This window comes from Erpetoichthys calabaricus, chromosome 6 (assembly GCF_900747795.2).
Source record: "Erpetoichthys calabaricus chromosome 6, fErpCal1.3, whole genome shotgun sequence".
Lineage (NCBI taxonomy): Eukaryota > Metazoa > Chordata > Cladistia > Polypteriformes > Polypteridae > Erpetoichthys > Erpetoichthys calabaricus.
In genome coordinates this window covers 182,516,331-182,534,596 of record NC_041399.2, presented here as the reverse complement: position 1 = coordinate 182,534,596, position 18,266 = coordinate 182,516,331, and the positions used below count along the sequence as shown (strand labels likewise).

Sequence of the window (18,266 nt, the reverse complement as noted above, 5' to 3'; positions counted from 1 at the left end):
TGTACAAAAGCAGTCAGGAAGGCTAATAAGTTTTTTAGGTTTTATATCATGATATGTGAAGTACAAGTCAAGATAGTTTATTCTTAAGTTATATAACTGATTGGTCAGATTCCATCTGGAATACTGTTTATAGTTTTGGTCTCCATATTACAAAAAAGACATAACAGCACTAGAGAAGGGACTAAGAGATATGAGCTGTGAGGAAAGATTGAAGGCTGAAAGCTGAACCTTTTCAATTTAAGCAAATAAAGAATAAGACATGAAGTGTTTAAAATTATCAAATTATAGTGCAGTGTATCCCCATTGTTAATTTAAAAAAAACAAGTACACATGGACAAGAATGGAAACTTGTTAATGGTAAATTTCACACAAATGTTAGAAAGTTTTTCTTCATGCAAAGAACCATGGACACATGGATGACATTTCCAAGTAGTATGGTGGAGTGACCTCAAATCACACATTGATGTTATTTTTGGAGAATCTAAGTGAACAACAGGAAGGACAAGCAAATTGGGCTGAATGGCCTGTTCAACTCTCAGTTCTTCTATTTTTCTAATGTTTCATTCTGGCCATAACATAAAGACTTGGGGAATGAGAACCCACATACACAGGAGCAATTCCTCTTTCTCTACATAGACAATAGCAGTTTCTGAAGTGCACTGTGAATAAAAAACTAAGCAAAAATAAAACAGGTTTCATCACCATACATATTAATAGTAATTATATATATTGTGAAGGAAACCAGGGCATCAACAGCCCAAACCCCCAACACGAACACACCAAGAGTGTGGTTTATTCAACCGAAATTCATTCTACAGTAGCACAAATTAGCACAAGCACAGACTTCTCTCTCCACAATTCACAATAATCTCTCTCCTTCTAACTCTTACCACATCACTGCCCTCCTCCAGTTAAGCGTTGCCTTCCTTCCTCTCAGCTCCGACTCATCTGAACAACGGAGTTCGGTCCCTTTTATTAATGAACTCGGAGTACCATGGCCACTGCACTGATGGAAGTACTTCCGCGTCATATGCAAGTCCCATTTTAGGTGACACATCTCCCTGCAGCGCCCCCTTGCGGCACCCAAGGGCTCCAGCAGGGTTGTGTTGTGGGACTACACTTCTCAGCAGTCCTTACTGGTTCCATACTGGGCAACGCCATCCAGCACCGCTGCCATCCAATGTTCTGGGGGAGTAAACAGTCCTTAGTGAAATTTTCCCATTTCAGTGGGCTGTCTGTCCATCCTATTTGGCCCTCTCTTCCAAGTCTGATTCCTTTCTCTTGCCCAGCTGGGATGCCTGTTTGCCTATTAGCTGCCTCCCATCCAGGAAAGGAAACATCCCAACTTCTGGCCAGGATGCCTGTCCAGCCTCTGTGGCATCTATAATATATAGTGATTTTCTAATGTACTAATCATAAAGAATGTATGACTTTTTGCATTGGTGCCTAGTATCAGCTCTCATTGGCTTAGAGTGGTGTTTTTAATGTTGTTTAAATCTAGAAAAACTTAAATCTTTTTTGTGATTTCTGGAATTGATTGTATTTTTATTGTTGACTTTTATCTTTTTTGTAGCAATAGTTGTTTGGGTGTTGTATTATAACTCTTCTATTGTAATACATACAGTATATCTGAAAATAAATCAAATTTCCTAAAAATATAACGTCCTACATGATGCACTCTTAATTTTTGATGAAGAGTACAACATTGTAGGCGACTAATTAAAATAAATTAAATTTCATCAAAAAGCTCGTAAAAGTAAAAAAAACGAATCTAGTTCTATCATAGCAGAATCCTAGTAGTGCATCTGACTATAACTGGCAGCATAAGGTTTTGTTTATAAAACATTCCTAAGCAAAGTTTTGCATGGCAATTAAGTGCCTGCTCAGTTTGGTGTTTATCATTATGAGCATGAGGGTAGAATATGAGCAAATCCAACATCAGGCATTGGGGGTACAGCCACAAGATGAAGAAGAAGGCCCACAGGCAGACTAGGACTGTTCTGAAAACAAAGCCAAAGTTGAAACCAGAAAATCAGAATATTCTAACATCAAACTATAAATGAAATCCTGAACTCAAAGTCAAATGAAAAAAATTGTATTTTAAGCTAACCGAAGCTTCATACATGCACAGTTTGTTTTACTGTTTGTATCCACAATGTCAGAGAACCCGGAAGTGCCCAACACTGACCTTTTTACACTTGACCTGTAATGTCATCTGTCAAAGTGTTAGAAACTGCACCCACAGACTCCAACCTGAAGTTATGGGGAGTCGCAAAAATATTTTAACATCTTCAACATAATGTTACCCTAAAAAAAATCTTCTAGACCTGGAATTAGTGCAAAAAAATGAAGTCAGAGATTTCCAAATGCAGTAAATCGTTGATATCTATGGATTTCATTCCCAATTGGCTACAGCAGTAATGATTTAAGTATGTCATAATAAATGGGTGAATACCTATGAGACCAATTATTTGTGTTTATATTTAATTAATTTAGATCACTTTGCAGAAATCTGCTTTCACTTTGACATTAAAAAGTCTTTTTGTGTTGATCAGTGTTTGAAGAGCGAAATTAAACCCACTGTGATTTGATGTTGTATAACAGTAAAATGTGAAAACTTTCAAGGCGTGAATACTTTTTATTGGTGCTGTAATTAGTTTGATGAGCTTGTTACATTCCTGAGATGATAGATGTAAAAAAAGGCAAAAGGTTGCTTTGATTATAGTAGGGTGTCCTTAACTACTTATCAGATAACAATAACATATGCTTTCTCTGATGGCAATTCCAACATCTCCTCAATTTGTATGTAATAAAAAGACACATACTATAAATTATTGCTTTAAACTTGATTTATCCATGCATATTTTTCACATTAGATTCTCTGTGTACATCCTATAAAGATTTCTGTTTGTGTGATTTGTTACCCTGGTTATGTCTTTTTATTTAATGAGATTAGGTCAGCTACTCATTTTTGTTCATTTTTTTTTCACTAATGATATTTCTGTAGTAGCAGGGTGCTGTACTGTGTTAGCCATTATGGATACAATGAGAACTCAAGCAAAATGACACCTTTAATTGATTAACTGAACAGATTACAATATGCAAGCTTTCGAGACAGCTCGGGCTCCTTCTTCAGGCAGGTTGTAATGCAACAACTGGAGAACCTTGTGTTTATAAGGACACTAGAACAGAGACAGCATTGGAAAAACCTTTATGTGGGTCATCTTCAATGTAAAAAATTAACGGACCTCTCCAGCCTAAGATTCATTGAGAAGGAGAGGAGAACAATGTATGGTCAAGATCTTTTGATACAATAACTGTCCAGCAAAGGTTTTTGAAGTTTTTGATAGGTTTTCCTTACAGTGTGGATTTGCAGTCAGATTGTCTGGACTGAACTGATAGACACTAGAGTGTGGTGGTCCCATGTTGTTTGCTCAATACCTAGAGGTTATGCTGGGCAGTTGGTGGTGGAACTTGAGTTTAATGGATAGTCAGAATTTCTCCATACTTCAGGATACAGCATGTGGTTCATAATGGATGATATTTCTGTCTGTCTGGTGCTCTGACCTCTACACATATTCAGCTCAAAGCAGTCTAACATGCAGCTTGTAATTAAAGGTTCAGCTTCTATTTCAGCATTTGTCAGTGTTCTAAATTCGAGTACTTTAAAAACAGTCCCTTATACAGGTAATATTATTAATAGTATGTCATGAATGTAATTTGCTGTTCCTCATCAAATGCAAACCTCTGGAATATTTCAGTTATACCCAAATGGGAAGATTCACTCAGTCCCCTGGATTGTTTCACATTTTTCACTACCTGTCTAAAGTTACTTTAGAAACATATGCACTTCAGCACCTGTCTAGCACTAATGCCAATTTCTAGAAGAATTTTATTCTTTCCAGATCCGACAAACTGCTGTTGTGGGTATCAAATAGCAACTGGCACAAATGTCTGTAAATTAATCCTGCATTTGAGCACTCTAAAATGGTCACCAATCTTATCCTCTTTAATAAAATCCCTTTGTGCGTCCAGGTGTCCATGTGTGTGTGTCTTCTGGTGAAGTGTGCATGCGCGGGGCACGGTGCGATGCGCGATATTACTGTCAGATAAAGTTAGAGGTGTTTTACGGAAATACAAACCAGTATTACTGCGAGAGGAAATTAAAGGTACACAATACAGTGACGCATATTACAGCCACATTCAAGCCAGTATTACTGTCAGAGGAGATTAAAGGCATATTACCGACGCGCACGCCTGTATTACCGCCAGAGAAAATTAAAGGTATATTACGGACGTAAAAGCCAGCGGACGTACAAAACAGTATTACTGTCACAGAAAATTAAACACACACAATACACGGTGGCAGCCCACGAAGAACGGTCAGCTCAGCAAGTAAACGTCAACAAAAGAAAGGCTGAAAGAAACAAAAATACGACCAACAAAAAGAATGAGGTCAAAGTCCCTTGCCATTTAATATAGACTGTTCCTACTAATGTTTATGCACTACTGTTCTAGCGCCCGTTATTGTAACGGGCTAAATGACTAGTTACATATAATGATTGTCCTCATAGTTATTATACAACATCAATTTGAACACCTCTCAAAATGTGTTTTCCTGTACACTGGCACCAATTTTTCTAATATTCTCGAAATTCATTTTTTAACAAGGCTAATAAAGTTGAAAGTGCTGCTTTGGTAAAAAGTAGTCGTCAGCAGATTTTTTACTTAAATTGATTAATTTTACCTGAATTTGCAAAATTTTTTTATAAAATAATTGCAGAGTTCAAAAGTGTAACCTCTTTTCTCTAATACCTAAGAACACAAATTAAATATCAAATACAGTGGCTTTAAAACGGGATTCATTTGCAACACTAAATAAAGTTCAGTTTAATGATTTTACAAAAAACTGACATTTTTTGACATTTGAAAAACAGGTGTGATTCATTGTTTTGTTGTATGGTTGATAGTACAAATTTTATGTTCTGAAATATGTAGGGTAACACAGGGAAACAGGAAACCTTGGAACTAGGGGTGTTGGCAACTGTAGGGCGTCAGCAGTTGTTTGGGACCAATGCAATCTCGTTTAGAACCCCTTGCCATTAGTTGTAATGGAGCAGTGGAGTGGTGCACAACAAGCGTTTGCTATGAAAGCCTTTTATTAGAATGGTGATAGTGTGACAGCTGTGCAAAGGGAATTTTGGTATCATTACCAGTTAGGACGTCATGATCATGTCCCATCTTGTCATGCGATTACAACATGGGTGCAAAATTTAGAAAAAATGGGTTCAGCCTTAAAAAAAGAAGTCCCCAGATGGAGCCACTTTGCATACTGCCCAACAATCAATGGCAGCTATCCGACGATTGTTTGGAAGGCACATCATTCGACACAACAATGACATTCCATGGACTCTGAGAGCCCCAGATCTCACTGTTTGTGATTTTTTCTGTGGGGACATCTTCAAAGTCAAGTGTACCGCACACATTGTGCAACCATTGCTGAACTACAAAGGAGGATTGAAGAGGAAATCGATGGCATTCCTCTTGACATGTTACATTGAGCAATGCAGAATTTCCACAGCAGGCTGTCAGAATGTGTACAGAGAAATGGACAATACCTTCATGATGTTTTCTTCAAAACAAAATGAATATTGAATGAATATTGATTACCATTATTACTTGTATATCATGTACAATATATTTCATTATTAAATGTATTTTGTAATGTGTTTATTTGTGCATTGAACATCAACTGAAAATTTCCCGTTTCTCTGCACCAACTTGTACTAGGAAATCAGTTATTTCACCACATCCTTCTTCATGGAATTCACAATTAATTTTTGACAAAAGCAAAAGCGTTGATTTGTAGAGAATCTTATCAAAAAATATCTGTTTTCTTTAGACATATAATAATATTAACAGGGAGAGTGCCATTTGTTGAACACTGAAATCTTAACTCTGGTACAACAGAATATACAATAATATGAAGAATATTATCAGTTAGAATACGCATGTCAGTCATAATTATACACAGTGTACAAGCAAAAAACACATCAGCATCGCGCAAAAAAGGTACCGTAAGGACAGACAGAAGAACAAGTTGGGGTACCACATTGGTAAGCCTTGTTTAATGGTTCAAACAAAACTGAAAATAATGTAAATGAAATGATCACAGTCATGGTTCAGATTGCTCCTCAACGGCCACTGAACAGGAACTCTGTCTTGCAAAGATGCTGTTCTCAAACTGAACTGCCATTTGCAGCAGGTGGCTGCTTTATGGCGGGTTTTTCTGTAAAGGGCGGTTCTGGGGTGTCAGGTGAGGTGTCTTCTGAGATTTGCCATTCGGAACTGTGGATGGAAAAGGAGAAGGAGTTAGCAACAGCACCCTCTCTCAACTTGGAGTGGTACTGCTTATGTTTTAAGAGTCTTGAAGGCGTCCCTTAAGCACCCATGCATGACAGCACATAGATGTGGTCCATCAAAGAAAGCTGCAGTTCTGCACTGGCCATTTCCCTCTGAATATCAACTCCTTTTAAAGTGGGTGCCAATCTCATTATCAGTAGCACTACCACAGGTTTATCCTAGTATCAGGGTTGCTTATTGAATAACAATATTCTTGCTCCTCAAACCCCGCAGACAAACGTCCAAGACACCAAGTAAAAGCACCAATAATCTTTTAAATTTATTTTCTTTTCAATTTTGGGCAACAGTAGACACCACAATCAACCCAATAAACAATAAATCAATAATAATACAATAAATCACTCCTCCTCTCCCAGCAGCTCCATCACCCTACCTACCAACTCCGGCTCAGCTTGCTAGGTCTCGCATAGTCCTTTATATAGTCCTTGACCTGAAAGTGTTCCTGTCCTTTTGTCCATGTGATTTAATAGCACTTCCGGGCCCTTTCTGCACTCACGCCACAAACAAAGTCACTTGTTGTATGCCAATGCTCATTTAGACAAGCCAGATTCATTTTGGAACAAAGTGCTTTGGACTGATGAGACAAAAATTGAGTTATTTGGTCATAACAAAAAGCTCTTTGCATGGTGGAAGAAGAACACTGCATTCCAAGAAAAACACCAGCTACCTACTGTCAAATTTGGTGGAGGTTCCATCATGCTGTGGGGCTGTGTGGCCAGTTCAGGGACTGGGGCTCTTGTTAAAGTCGAGGGTCAGATGAATTCAACCCAATATCAACAAATTCTTCAGGATAATGTTCAAGCATCAGTCACAAAGTTGAAGTTACACAGGGGTTGGATATTCTAACAAGACAATGACCCAAAACAGGGCTGGGGGCCCCTCTGTGTCAGTTATTGCTTCCAAAATGAGAAATGTGTATTGGGTTAAACTGACCTAGTTTGAGTTCAGTGTACTACTGTCTCATTTAGAGTTTTTCCATAGATATACCTCATATCCCAGAGTCACAACTGAGTAATGAAATGTGAGTGTAGAAAATGGATGAATAAATGAAGGGCATTTTTCTCATTGATCAACATTAAAAACTTTACAATGTTAAAGGGAAAGTGAAATACTAAATAGAGTAGTTATAAAATGGGGGAATAACTGACTGCTAAGTTCAGAAAATAGAAAATAATGTTTGCAATTCACTATTGGAAGAGGCACCTTTGGCTGAAGTAATGGCCAGCAGTTTTTTACAGTTTTGCTCAGTTGCCTACAAAAGCTTTTGTCTAGACTTCTTTACAGAGTTGATGAGGTTCCTTCGAATACTACAGGACCAGGGTTGTAAATGTAGAATATGACACATAAACTTTGTGATTAGCGCAAATATGAAACAGCAGTTGGTTATTGAAATTCATTATCACCTCCTGGATCTCTGTTGCTGTGCTTGCAATCCTTCTCGGTTTTGTGTCGATTTATTATTAAATTGATAAAAGTTTCATGCATTATGAAAGATCCACCATAATTGAATGATTTGATAGTCTCTGTTTTTAATCACCATACTGTGTATATTGTAATGATGTAATTTAACATTTAGACTGCTAATGCATTTTCGTAAGCAGCATGAAATACGTCTTCTACACTACCATATTGTGTGGCAATCATGAACAATTTTTATTATGAAATTAGTAGAAACTATAGCCAATGAAATGGATCAGTTTCCCATGAAAAGCACAGGTGTAGAAGTAAAATTAAAAGACAGTGAAGAGAAGGCATGAAGGAGAACGAGTCATTAACCCTACTCTAGAGTCACTTCAAAATTATCTTAATGATGTGAGTGCCTTACAGTATGGGGCACGTTCTGACAGACTTTGACATTTGGCAGATGGTGTGCATGTTACAGCTGTCAAAATATTATCATTTTTGACAGTTCATTATGTGAAGAGAAATGAGTTAAAGCAAGCTGAATCAGTGCCGACCTCAAAATGTAGACTAAACCATTATTCAGCATGACATTAAACCTGTTTTAAAAACCAAGTGCTTTCAGATATGCTTGGCATTATTTGATTTCCATTAAAAAATGCTTCCGTTATATTGTGTCACAGGCCTTTAATGTAAATAAAATGATTCATTCTGGAATATTTTATGAATCCATTGGTTGTATTACAGCTTCATACTTGTATTTATATTGTTGGTCATGTTTTAGTCGTTTTTGTTGAGTTATGTCTTTACTGCACATTCATTTATTCATTCAATGTGAAATATGAATGTAACTTACTTTTTACTTATTCAGACTCATTAGAATGTGCCTGATTTTGCTCTTTTTTTGACTATTTTCTTTTCCTATTTTTTTTGGTTTCAAGGACCTGGAGTTCCATCCGTAACAGTACATAGTACTGCTGATCAAGAGAGTGAGTAAAATGACCTTTTATTAAGACATCTTGGGTTGAAGCAAATGAGAAACAATTTAATTACATGTATTACATCTGGTGTATTATTTACATATGCTAATGAAAAATGTTGCTTTGCTCTTGTGACAGCTTCTTGCCACAAAACACTTTTTCAGGCAAAAGTTGTTAAATTATTTTGTATAGTTTAATTTATAAAATGTTGTAATCCTGAATATTTGGATGGATCTATATATTTAATAGTTAACCTGACCTGTGTGCAAATTTATTTATTTTTATTTCATATTTATAATTTATACCGGTGGACTAGTGATCCACCCACTGTTGGTTTCTGTCTTTCACCTCGTGCTAATTGATTAGGCTCTGGCATTTCTGGGCCTGGAACTGGATTAAGTTTCAGAATGAATTGATGGATCATGAATTTATTATAAAACATTCTAAAAAAGAATTATAATTACCATTTTCCAGTATGTAGATGAATGAAACAATAGTAATAATAATTCCCATTGTAGACAATATTCCTTGAATTAATTAATTATGTAATGCAAATGTGTTTGCTTACCTGACACTTTTATCCAAAGTAGCCTACAAAACAGGTCATCATAATTGAGTAAATGTGAGTCTGGTGTCTGTTTTGAAAGAAGTGTTATGCAGCAAGGTTACAAAATTGATCATCACAAATGAAGAACTGACAATAAAAAACACAAAACAAAGCCAATATCACTTAAATGGAAAAATCACCAAAAAAGAGAGTCTTCAAATGCTTTTTAAATACATTGAGAGCCTGAAGTTCGAATGGAGATGGGCAGCTCATTCCACCAGCTAGGAGCTACACATGAAAGAGTATGGATTGAGATTTGATGCCTCACAGAGGTGGCATCACCAGACACCATTTGTCAGTAAACCTGATTGGGCCAGATGGTGCCTTTTACCTCACAAGTGTCTCTGAAATATATATAGGTGTTTACCCATTGGCTACTCTGTTGGCAAGCATCAAGGGTATGATCTTAAAATATGTATCTACAGGGAGCCAATGTAGTGATCTGAAAAGAAGAATGACATGTGCTCACCTCAGCCACATTAACAGCAGGTATGCCACTGCATTTTTGTCATCTGCAGCAACTTGCTGACATATGCCAGTACACATGTGTGCAGGGAGCTACTGCAGTCTAGACATGTCAAGACCAAAGGCTGGACCAGGAATTATGCTGCATGCATTAGATAGTTTCTGTTCTTGATAATATTGTATAAAGTGCAAGACTGAAAGACAGTTGCAGCATGGTCAGTGAGGGATAGCTGGTCATTGAACATATGGTTGTTAGAGAAAGGATGTTAGAGAAAGTGAGCCATGCTAAACACAGATGGGGTGTTGAACAGATGGATGAACTGGGATAATAAGAAGGTTGGCCTTTACCAGGGTGAGCTGGAGATGGTGTTCCTTCATCCAGGTTATACAGTATCGGTGAGACATGCAGAGATTCTAGCTGATACCGTGTGGATCTCTGGAGGGAACAACAAGTACACCTGCATGTTATTGGCATGGCACTGGTATGAGAAACCCCGGGACTGAATGATGGGCCTAGTGAAGAGGTTAATAGAGAGAAGAAGAAAGAACACAGCACTAATCCATGGGGTACCTCATGTCTTGCCTAGTGCATCCTTAACACTTCTCCTTGCCAGTAGAGACAGTAAAATAGTAGTAGGACTCAAAACACCTGAGGGCAGTCCCAGTGATGCCAGGTTCAGAGAGGGTGGCAGGGAGGATCTGATGGCTGACTTTATCAAAGGCAGAGGAGAAATCTAGAAGGATGAGGACAGATGGCACGTTGGTAGTTCTAATCAATTGGAGCATGTCTAAAAGAGTTAGCAGAGCCTTTTCAGAGGAATGGCCCATCTCGAAGCCTGACACATTATCACCCAGTCTGTTCTTTTAAATTGTTAAAATTGTTGAATTATTTATGCATTATTAATTAACATCATATGTGACACATCACCCACCTAAACCACCAGCGCGCACTTTATTCACTCTGTGCGTTTGGTAAACAGCTTACATTAATCATGGTCAGGACTACAGATTTCATAATGGCACTTTCACAAACTATGAAATGCACCGCCTTAACATCTTGACCTTACTATTGTCTTCTACAATAATTTGATAAATATTTGTTATTTTTAAATCGGTTGTTAAAGAAATGGCAATCAGTATCCCTACAGTATATGTTTGTATTGATATTTTATTTATGTGGCCTTAAACAAATCAAATTCATGCAACTGAAGTTGTTTAAACAATAGAATATAGCGATAGATTTTGAAGGACTTTAAAGTGCATTATATCTGTTTGAAAGTAAATATGTTTATTTAAGAAAATACTGCACTAGGAAACTTGTTTTTCATTCTTCTCTAATTTGGAGCTGAATACTAAAAATTAAATGAAAAGTCAATTTTGAATTTATTTTTTTTATTTTTATTTGCTTTGTTCTTCTTATTTTGAGTTTCACCTTGAAATGAAGGATGGCAGTGACTAGTGCTGCGGCTTATTTGTGTGTTTGAATTATTGTAACTTCCTGTTTGGGCTTTGCATGGACTTTTTCTCTGGGGGCTGCAATTTTCCTCCCACATCTCCAAATTATGTGTGTTTGGTTAATTTGCAAATCTAAACTGGCCCAGAGTGAATAAGTGAGTACAGTGACACTCTGTGTGGGATAGGAATCTATCATGCACCAAGATAGTCTTCAGCTCTTTTGACCCCAAACTAGATTGAGCAAGACTGATAATGAATGGAAGTTAAATTTCTCCTGTATTTGTATACATTCATAAAATGATCTTCTTCTTCTTTCAGCTGCTCCCCTTAGGTGTTGCCACAGCGGATCATCTTCTTCCATATCTTTCTGTCCTCTGCATCTTGCTCTGTCACACCCATCACCTGCATGTCCTCTCTCACCACATCCATAAACCTTCGCTTAGGCCTTCGTCTTTTCCTCTTCCCTGGCAGCTCCATCCTTCTCCCAAAATACCCAGCATCTCTCCTCTGCACATGTCCAAACCAACGCAATCTCGCCTCTCTGACTTTGTCTCCCAACCGCCCAACTTGAGCTGACCCTCTAATGTACTCATTTCTAATCCTATCCATCCTCGTCACACCCAATGCAAATCTTAGCATCTTTAACTCTGCTACCTCCAGCTCTGTCTCCTGCTTTCTGGACAGTGCCACTGTCTCCAGCCCAAATAACATAGCTGGTCTCACTACCATCCTGTAGACCTTCCCTTTCACTCTTGCTGATACCCGTCTGTCACAAATTACTCCTGACACTCTTCTCCACCCATTCCACCCTGCCTGCACTCTCTTTTTCACGTCTCTTCCACAATCCCCATTACTCTGTACTGTTGATCCCAAATATTTAAACTCATCCACCTTCGCAACTCTATTCTCTGTATCCTCACCATTCCACTGACCTCCCTCTCATTTACACACATGTATTCTGTCTTGTTCCTACTGACCTTCATTCCTCTCCTCTCTAGAGCATATCTCCAGGGTCTCATCACCCTTCTCCCTAGTATCGCTACAGATCACAATGTCAACAGCAAACATCATAGTCCATGGGGACTCCTGTCCATTCATAAAATGATACCTGGTCTTAAACAGAGTTTAAAATATGTTGATTCAGTATGTAAAAAGTCCAACAAAATTAGATTACCAAAGATGCAGTTTTTAGGACTGATACCTTCCATCTCCACTAAACAGGATTTCAAGTTGTGCCTGGTGTTTTATTTTTACATTTTCCCTGTGTACAGTATGTATATTATTTCTCTCTAGCCACAATCATCAATTCATCCATCCTCCAAACCCATTTTATCCTTAGCAGGGCTACAGGAAAGCCAGAGCCCATCCCAGCAAGCATAGGGGACAAGGCAGGAACAATGTCACGTCCAACACCAACGTCAGTCCATCACCAAGTGAACACACACACAAACCCTATACACACACACACTAGGGCCAGTTAAGCATTACCAACTCACTGCCTTTGGACTGTGGGAATAAACTGGAACACCTGGAGGAAACCCATGTGGATACAAGCTTGCAAACTCCACACAGGGAGGATCTCCTCATTGCAAGTCAACATTGCTACCACTGCACCCTTGTGCCAAGTCATAATCATAAAATCATATATTTTATGTAATTAAACTTTAATCTTATTTCCAGTAATGCCATTGTTGGAATGTACTTCATAGGAGCCACCTACTGATCCCAACATTCTGTTCTGTTTATTATCATTATTATTTGTGCAGATGTGACTGTGTCATATTCTAGAGTTACTCATTGAATTTTACATCATATTTCACTTTTTCACAAAGCTGCTTGGCACAGAGTTGAATTTTTTGTAGGTAACTTGAATACTGAATTTGAGATAACTTTCAGCAACATTTTACATAGTGTCTGTTAATATCGGGTACTTGCCCTGTAGTGCAGTAATGAATTAATCGCTGAGTTTTTGACTCTGTGGCTGGACATTGCAATATACTTATTGTATAAGTGTGTCTCATTACAGTGTACTTACTGTATATACAGTAGTTACTTTCATGTTTAGCATGGCACTGGAAAGTGACAACATGTTGCATGTTGGTTGGACATACAAGTAAGAATTTTGACTCTACGAGTATTGATACCATTACACTGGTTTTCCTCCCACATTCCTAAGAGATGAAGGTAAAGCTACTTGGTGACTGTACATTAGTCCAGTATGACATTTCCTTTTAATTGAGTGCCCTGTTACCTGTTCTGCCAGGATACAGTATGGTCTTGTTTTTTTTGCAACTCTAAACTTACAAGAGTTCAGAGAATGAATTGATGTGTAAGAAATTTTAGCCCCAAGAAGAGACCACTAGTTTATCTGACTTGTTACTTAATGGCTGAGTTGTCCCAATGTTTCATGCAGACATTTCATTATATTTCATCAAGTTATTTGCTTCAACAACTGGACACAATACCAAAATTCTGATGCTGGCTTTCCCCTCTAATTTCCAGCCGATTCTTTGGGTCTGCAACTTCCTTGTTAATTGATACAATTCTGCTGGTTCAATTTTGCCAAAGCTTTTGCAGATTTTTATGGCCAGAATCAGGTCCCCACATACCCTTCTCTGATTGTTCCTAAAGAGTTTGAGGGTTTTTATCAAATTACAGTACAACATACTGTTTAGTATTTATAATGTAACCATTTTCTTTGACATTTTTAATTGTCTCTGCATATTACCTGTAAAATGAAATTATCAATTTTATAATATGCTTCCTGTATTGTAATTTATAATGTCTGGTTTTACAACTGTATAAATCATTTTAATTATGAATTAGTCCAAACCGTTGCCCGGCTAAGGAGTTTCTCCAGGCTCAATTTGATTCATTTTGCCTGAAATTTTCCATCAATTACAGCCTGTAATGATTTATGATGCAATAACAGAAACAGTTAAACCAAACATAGTTTACATATATCAGCACACAAATGAGGTTATCCCCCAAATAAAACAGAGCAAGGTTTCATATGGCAATATAAGGCCATTATGATTGAGATCTAGGCATTTGACAGCAGTAGAGACTGTGAATATGGTTGTGTATAAAAGAGAGACCAACAGTGGACAAGCAACCCATTGAGGCTTGGTTCCTGCCTTGGTCCCAGAGCTACCAAAATATGCTCCAACACCTTGCAGTCCTTGAATGAAATAAAGGAGTTACTTATATGCATAAATAAGTAGTTAATAAATCAGTGTGGCAGGCTGTAGTGTCGCTAGCGCATCAGTAGCTCATTTGCCCATGAACTTGATGTTAGCACGTTGTTCGAACTGCAATATTGCACCAAATGACTATGCACAAGTTTAACTGAAATGGTTAATTAAAGCAACTTGTAACTGGTCTACAGACATCCTGCGCTCCCCTCCACAACATTGTGTGTGTAATCTGATCTCTCACTCTAATATCACAATTCTGGGAATGTTTTGACTGCCCCTCGTATAATATTTAAAACTTTAAAGTAAAGTCTAATAAATAAGTAATTTAAAGAAAGCCTGCCTGGACAAGAAGTATCATCACATTCCCACATCCAGTTTAGGGTGTTGTGGTCCTATCCTAATAGCAACAGCATAAGGTGGAAACTAATACTGGGTGGAACTCTAGTCAGTCTCAGGGTTCACACACACACACACAGTGGGGCCAATTAGTAAAACTGATACAGACATTGGGGAGAACATGCAAACAACATAAAGTCAACAGCCAGATTTGGGACTCGAACCCAGGATTGGATCCAATAGTTAGTGGTGCTAACATCGTGAAATTGGCAGTGTCTTTTTCAATTGAATGATGGAGGCCCAATGCATATTTTTGACTACGCTCCCTGAACATACTGTAATTACAGAACCTGCTCTCCTAATGGCAATAAATGCCCATTTGAGTCACTAAAACAAAGACTATAACTTATCACTTAGCTCATCTAAGAATGCAATCTGACTTTTTTTATCCTTGTATTGTATCACACTTGACATGCTCACAGAGTCGTGAATCATCATTGACTCTTTAAACAATTCAGGCTTTAGAATGACCAGGATTCTTGATCTTTTGTTTACAGCATTCATCATGTATCCATTATGAATGAAATGGATATTAAATAATGTGAAGCCCCATTGAATGTAAATTAATTTTGATTTAAAGGCTACTGACATATGGCGATGTATGAAAGCATTTTAACTTCTGTAAGGGAAAATGTGTGATACACATTAATACAGATAAGTGCAGAAGTAAAAATCTGTTACTTTGTAAGGTAAAGATAGAGGTTAGATATGCTTTTGTTTATTTTTGTGCTAGCTCAGGCACAAAATGTGCCAATCATTTCCTTGATTTAATCTGAAAATCGGATAAAATTACTTGAGAAAGATAATCTTTCTCCCACTGGGTCCTTGGCATTGGTAGCACGGTATTGTCTAAGACCGATGATTTAACACAGTAAGCAGTCATAGAAAAGCTGATTTTTATGTAAGCAGAACCTGCAGGTAGCCTGCAGATGTTTATCTGAATTATTTACAGTCTGCAACAGTGAGCAGAATGGCATCATTTTTAAACATTATTACAGCTTTATATGTGTTTGTTTCTCAAACTTGACCTAAATACTAATGGGGTTGTTTAAGGTTTTCATTTTTACCCTAAATTATACATTAAGATCCTTTTAAATAAGCTATAATATGGATAGATGTTCCATCTCATCTGAATAACTTTAGAATTACTCAACACGCCCTAGCTATTTTCAGAATCATTTTAGCTTAAAAAAAATCACTCAGAATTAAAGTAAAATAATAAGTAGCCTAAAGGCCTCATAATTGTTAATTAGTTCTCTTCCTTTGTTTGTTTGTTTTTTGTTCTCATTGTGTTTTATTTAGCTCTTTACCAAAATATTAAATTAGTTGCATTGTATGAGCATCTATCAAAAGCAGTAAAACTGATAATTGTATTTAACGTGAAATTATATAAATTTAGTAATTGAAATGTTAATCTTTATAATTTAGTACTAAATAGTTAGTGGTCAGTGTACATACCACTCACTGCTTCTACATAGAGGAGAGCAAAGCTGCTTTTGCATAATGACAGGGTGCTTTCATCATTCAAACCAAATGCCTGGCAGTGTGCCACTTTGTATACTCCTACCTGGTTTATAAATATTGTATTTCTCAAATAATGAAGTAGTTTGGTTTAGAAAATAGATACTTTCAATCTTTTATCTCCTTAGGTTGAGACCTGTATAGCTCCCTTCCCTGGCGTGCGGTGCCTCATGTTGGATACGTTATTGGGAATATCCTTTCTCTCTCAAATAACCTAATAGGGTTTATTTATCCCTGCTGATAGAAAACCCACTTAATAACTGTTGGTCAAACTGTTTAGGCAGATAAACCTATGTTGTCATGATCCTGGAGTTTCTTCCAAGGCAAAATAAGCTGAGACTTCCTAAAGAAGCTAGGGAGCTGGCCAGAAAAACTACCTGAAGTAGGTTCAAAAATTGGAAGCTGGCAAAAACAACAAAGTAATAGTATTAAAAACAAGCAAAAGTCCAACAAGAAAAGGGATAACCATAAACCTTTGGTTTTTATAGAAAGAGCAAAGGATTTATTTTACTAAAAAGGAAAACAAAGAAAAATTCTAAAGAGGTACAAAGGAATTTGACACAAAGGCAATCATAAGCAAAGAAAGACTGAATACAAACTGTGGAAGCAGAATCTTTAATACAAAGTAAGAAAAATTCAAAAAACTAGAGAACACTTACAACAAGAAGCATACTACTTACAAAATCCACTAAAGATGCATAATTCCCACTCCTAGGCCTTCTCAACTTACTTATACCACCACAGGGAGTGCCCAAGAGTGGTGTTGTCAGGGTGGTCATCTTTTCTGCCCAAAGAAATAAATTGATCCCGAGAAGATAAAACCTATTGCATTAAAGCCTAATTGCCAATCAGAAATCAAAGTCAATTTGAAAACCGATAGTTTAGAAGTTTAGAAACCAGAAATTCAACTTAGAGTCCGTTTGAATACTTTAACCAAAACAAGATTACAAATGCATTGTCACGACAGCATTTAAGGGTTTGCACTGATGACATAAGATGTAGCACCATCTAAAACCACGTTTCTTGGCAACTGGAAGCAGCATACTAGTAATGGGAATGATATCATGGTGGTGCCCACATGCAAAACAAAATAATGCTGCAGGGCAGTGAAGCAAATAATAACTACTGTATAATCAGGAACATTATACTACAAAGGTAACTGCAAAGAAATTTGCCAAACATAAATAAACCCATATTCCTATGCATGTTTTTTCTTAGAAGAATTACTGCTAAGAGATATACGTAAAAAAAAATCTCAATATCTCATGATGCTACCCACAAAGAAAATAATTACATTTAAAGAGTGTGGCATGCGTCTGGGGGTGGCATCCAGCCGGGATGCCCAGGAAGACAGGAGGAGGGCTCATGCCTCCTCTAGACCACGAGGGGGCGACCGCCCTGGTTTCTTTGGGGGCCACGGGTACAGAGCTGGGAAGCTCAACCCTGTAGGGGCCCGAGGTCACCGCCAGGGGGCGCCCCCATGCCTGGAGAACCCTGGTCCCCAGCACCTTCCGCCACACCAGGAAGTGCTGGGGGGGAAGACGAGTGGGGACACCCGGAGTGCTTCCGGGTACACAGCCGGCACTTCCGCCACACTGGGGTGTGTTTGGGGGAGGTTGCCGGAACACACCTGAAGCACATCCGGGTGCAGATAAAATGGGCCGCCTCCCTTCATTCAGGGGCTGGAGTCGGGTGGAAGACGGACGAGGTTGGTGAAGAGAGAGAAGAAGGCGGTCCAAAGAAGAGGCAGTGTGGTTTGGCCTGGAGTTTGGGGGAGATTGGGGTTATGGTGCACTTAACTTGTAAATATTAGTGTTAATA

The 18,266-nt window shown here is 37.9% G+C and overlaps 1 protein-coding gene across 1 annotated transcript in view; it reads left to right on the top strand.

Annotated features, from left to right (window-relative positions):
• dpp6a (dipeptidyl-peptidase 6a) overlaps positions 1-18,266 on the top strand; it is a 935,015-nt gene that overhangs the window by 866,674 nt on the left and 50,075 nt on the right. The window contains exon 17 of the mRNA XM_028804164.2: positions 8,766-8,813. Coding sequence (XP_028659997.2) covers positions 8,766-8,813 — 48 coding nt within the window. The remainder of the gene's footprint in view (positions 1-8,765; positions 8,814-18,266) is intronic.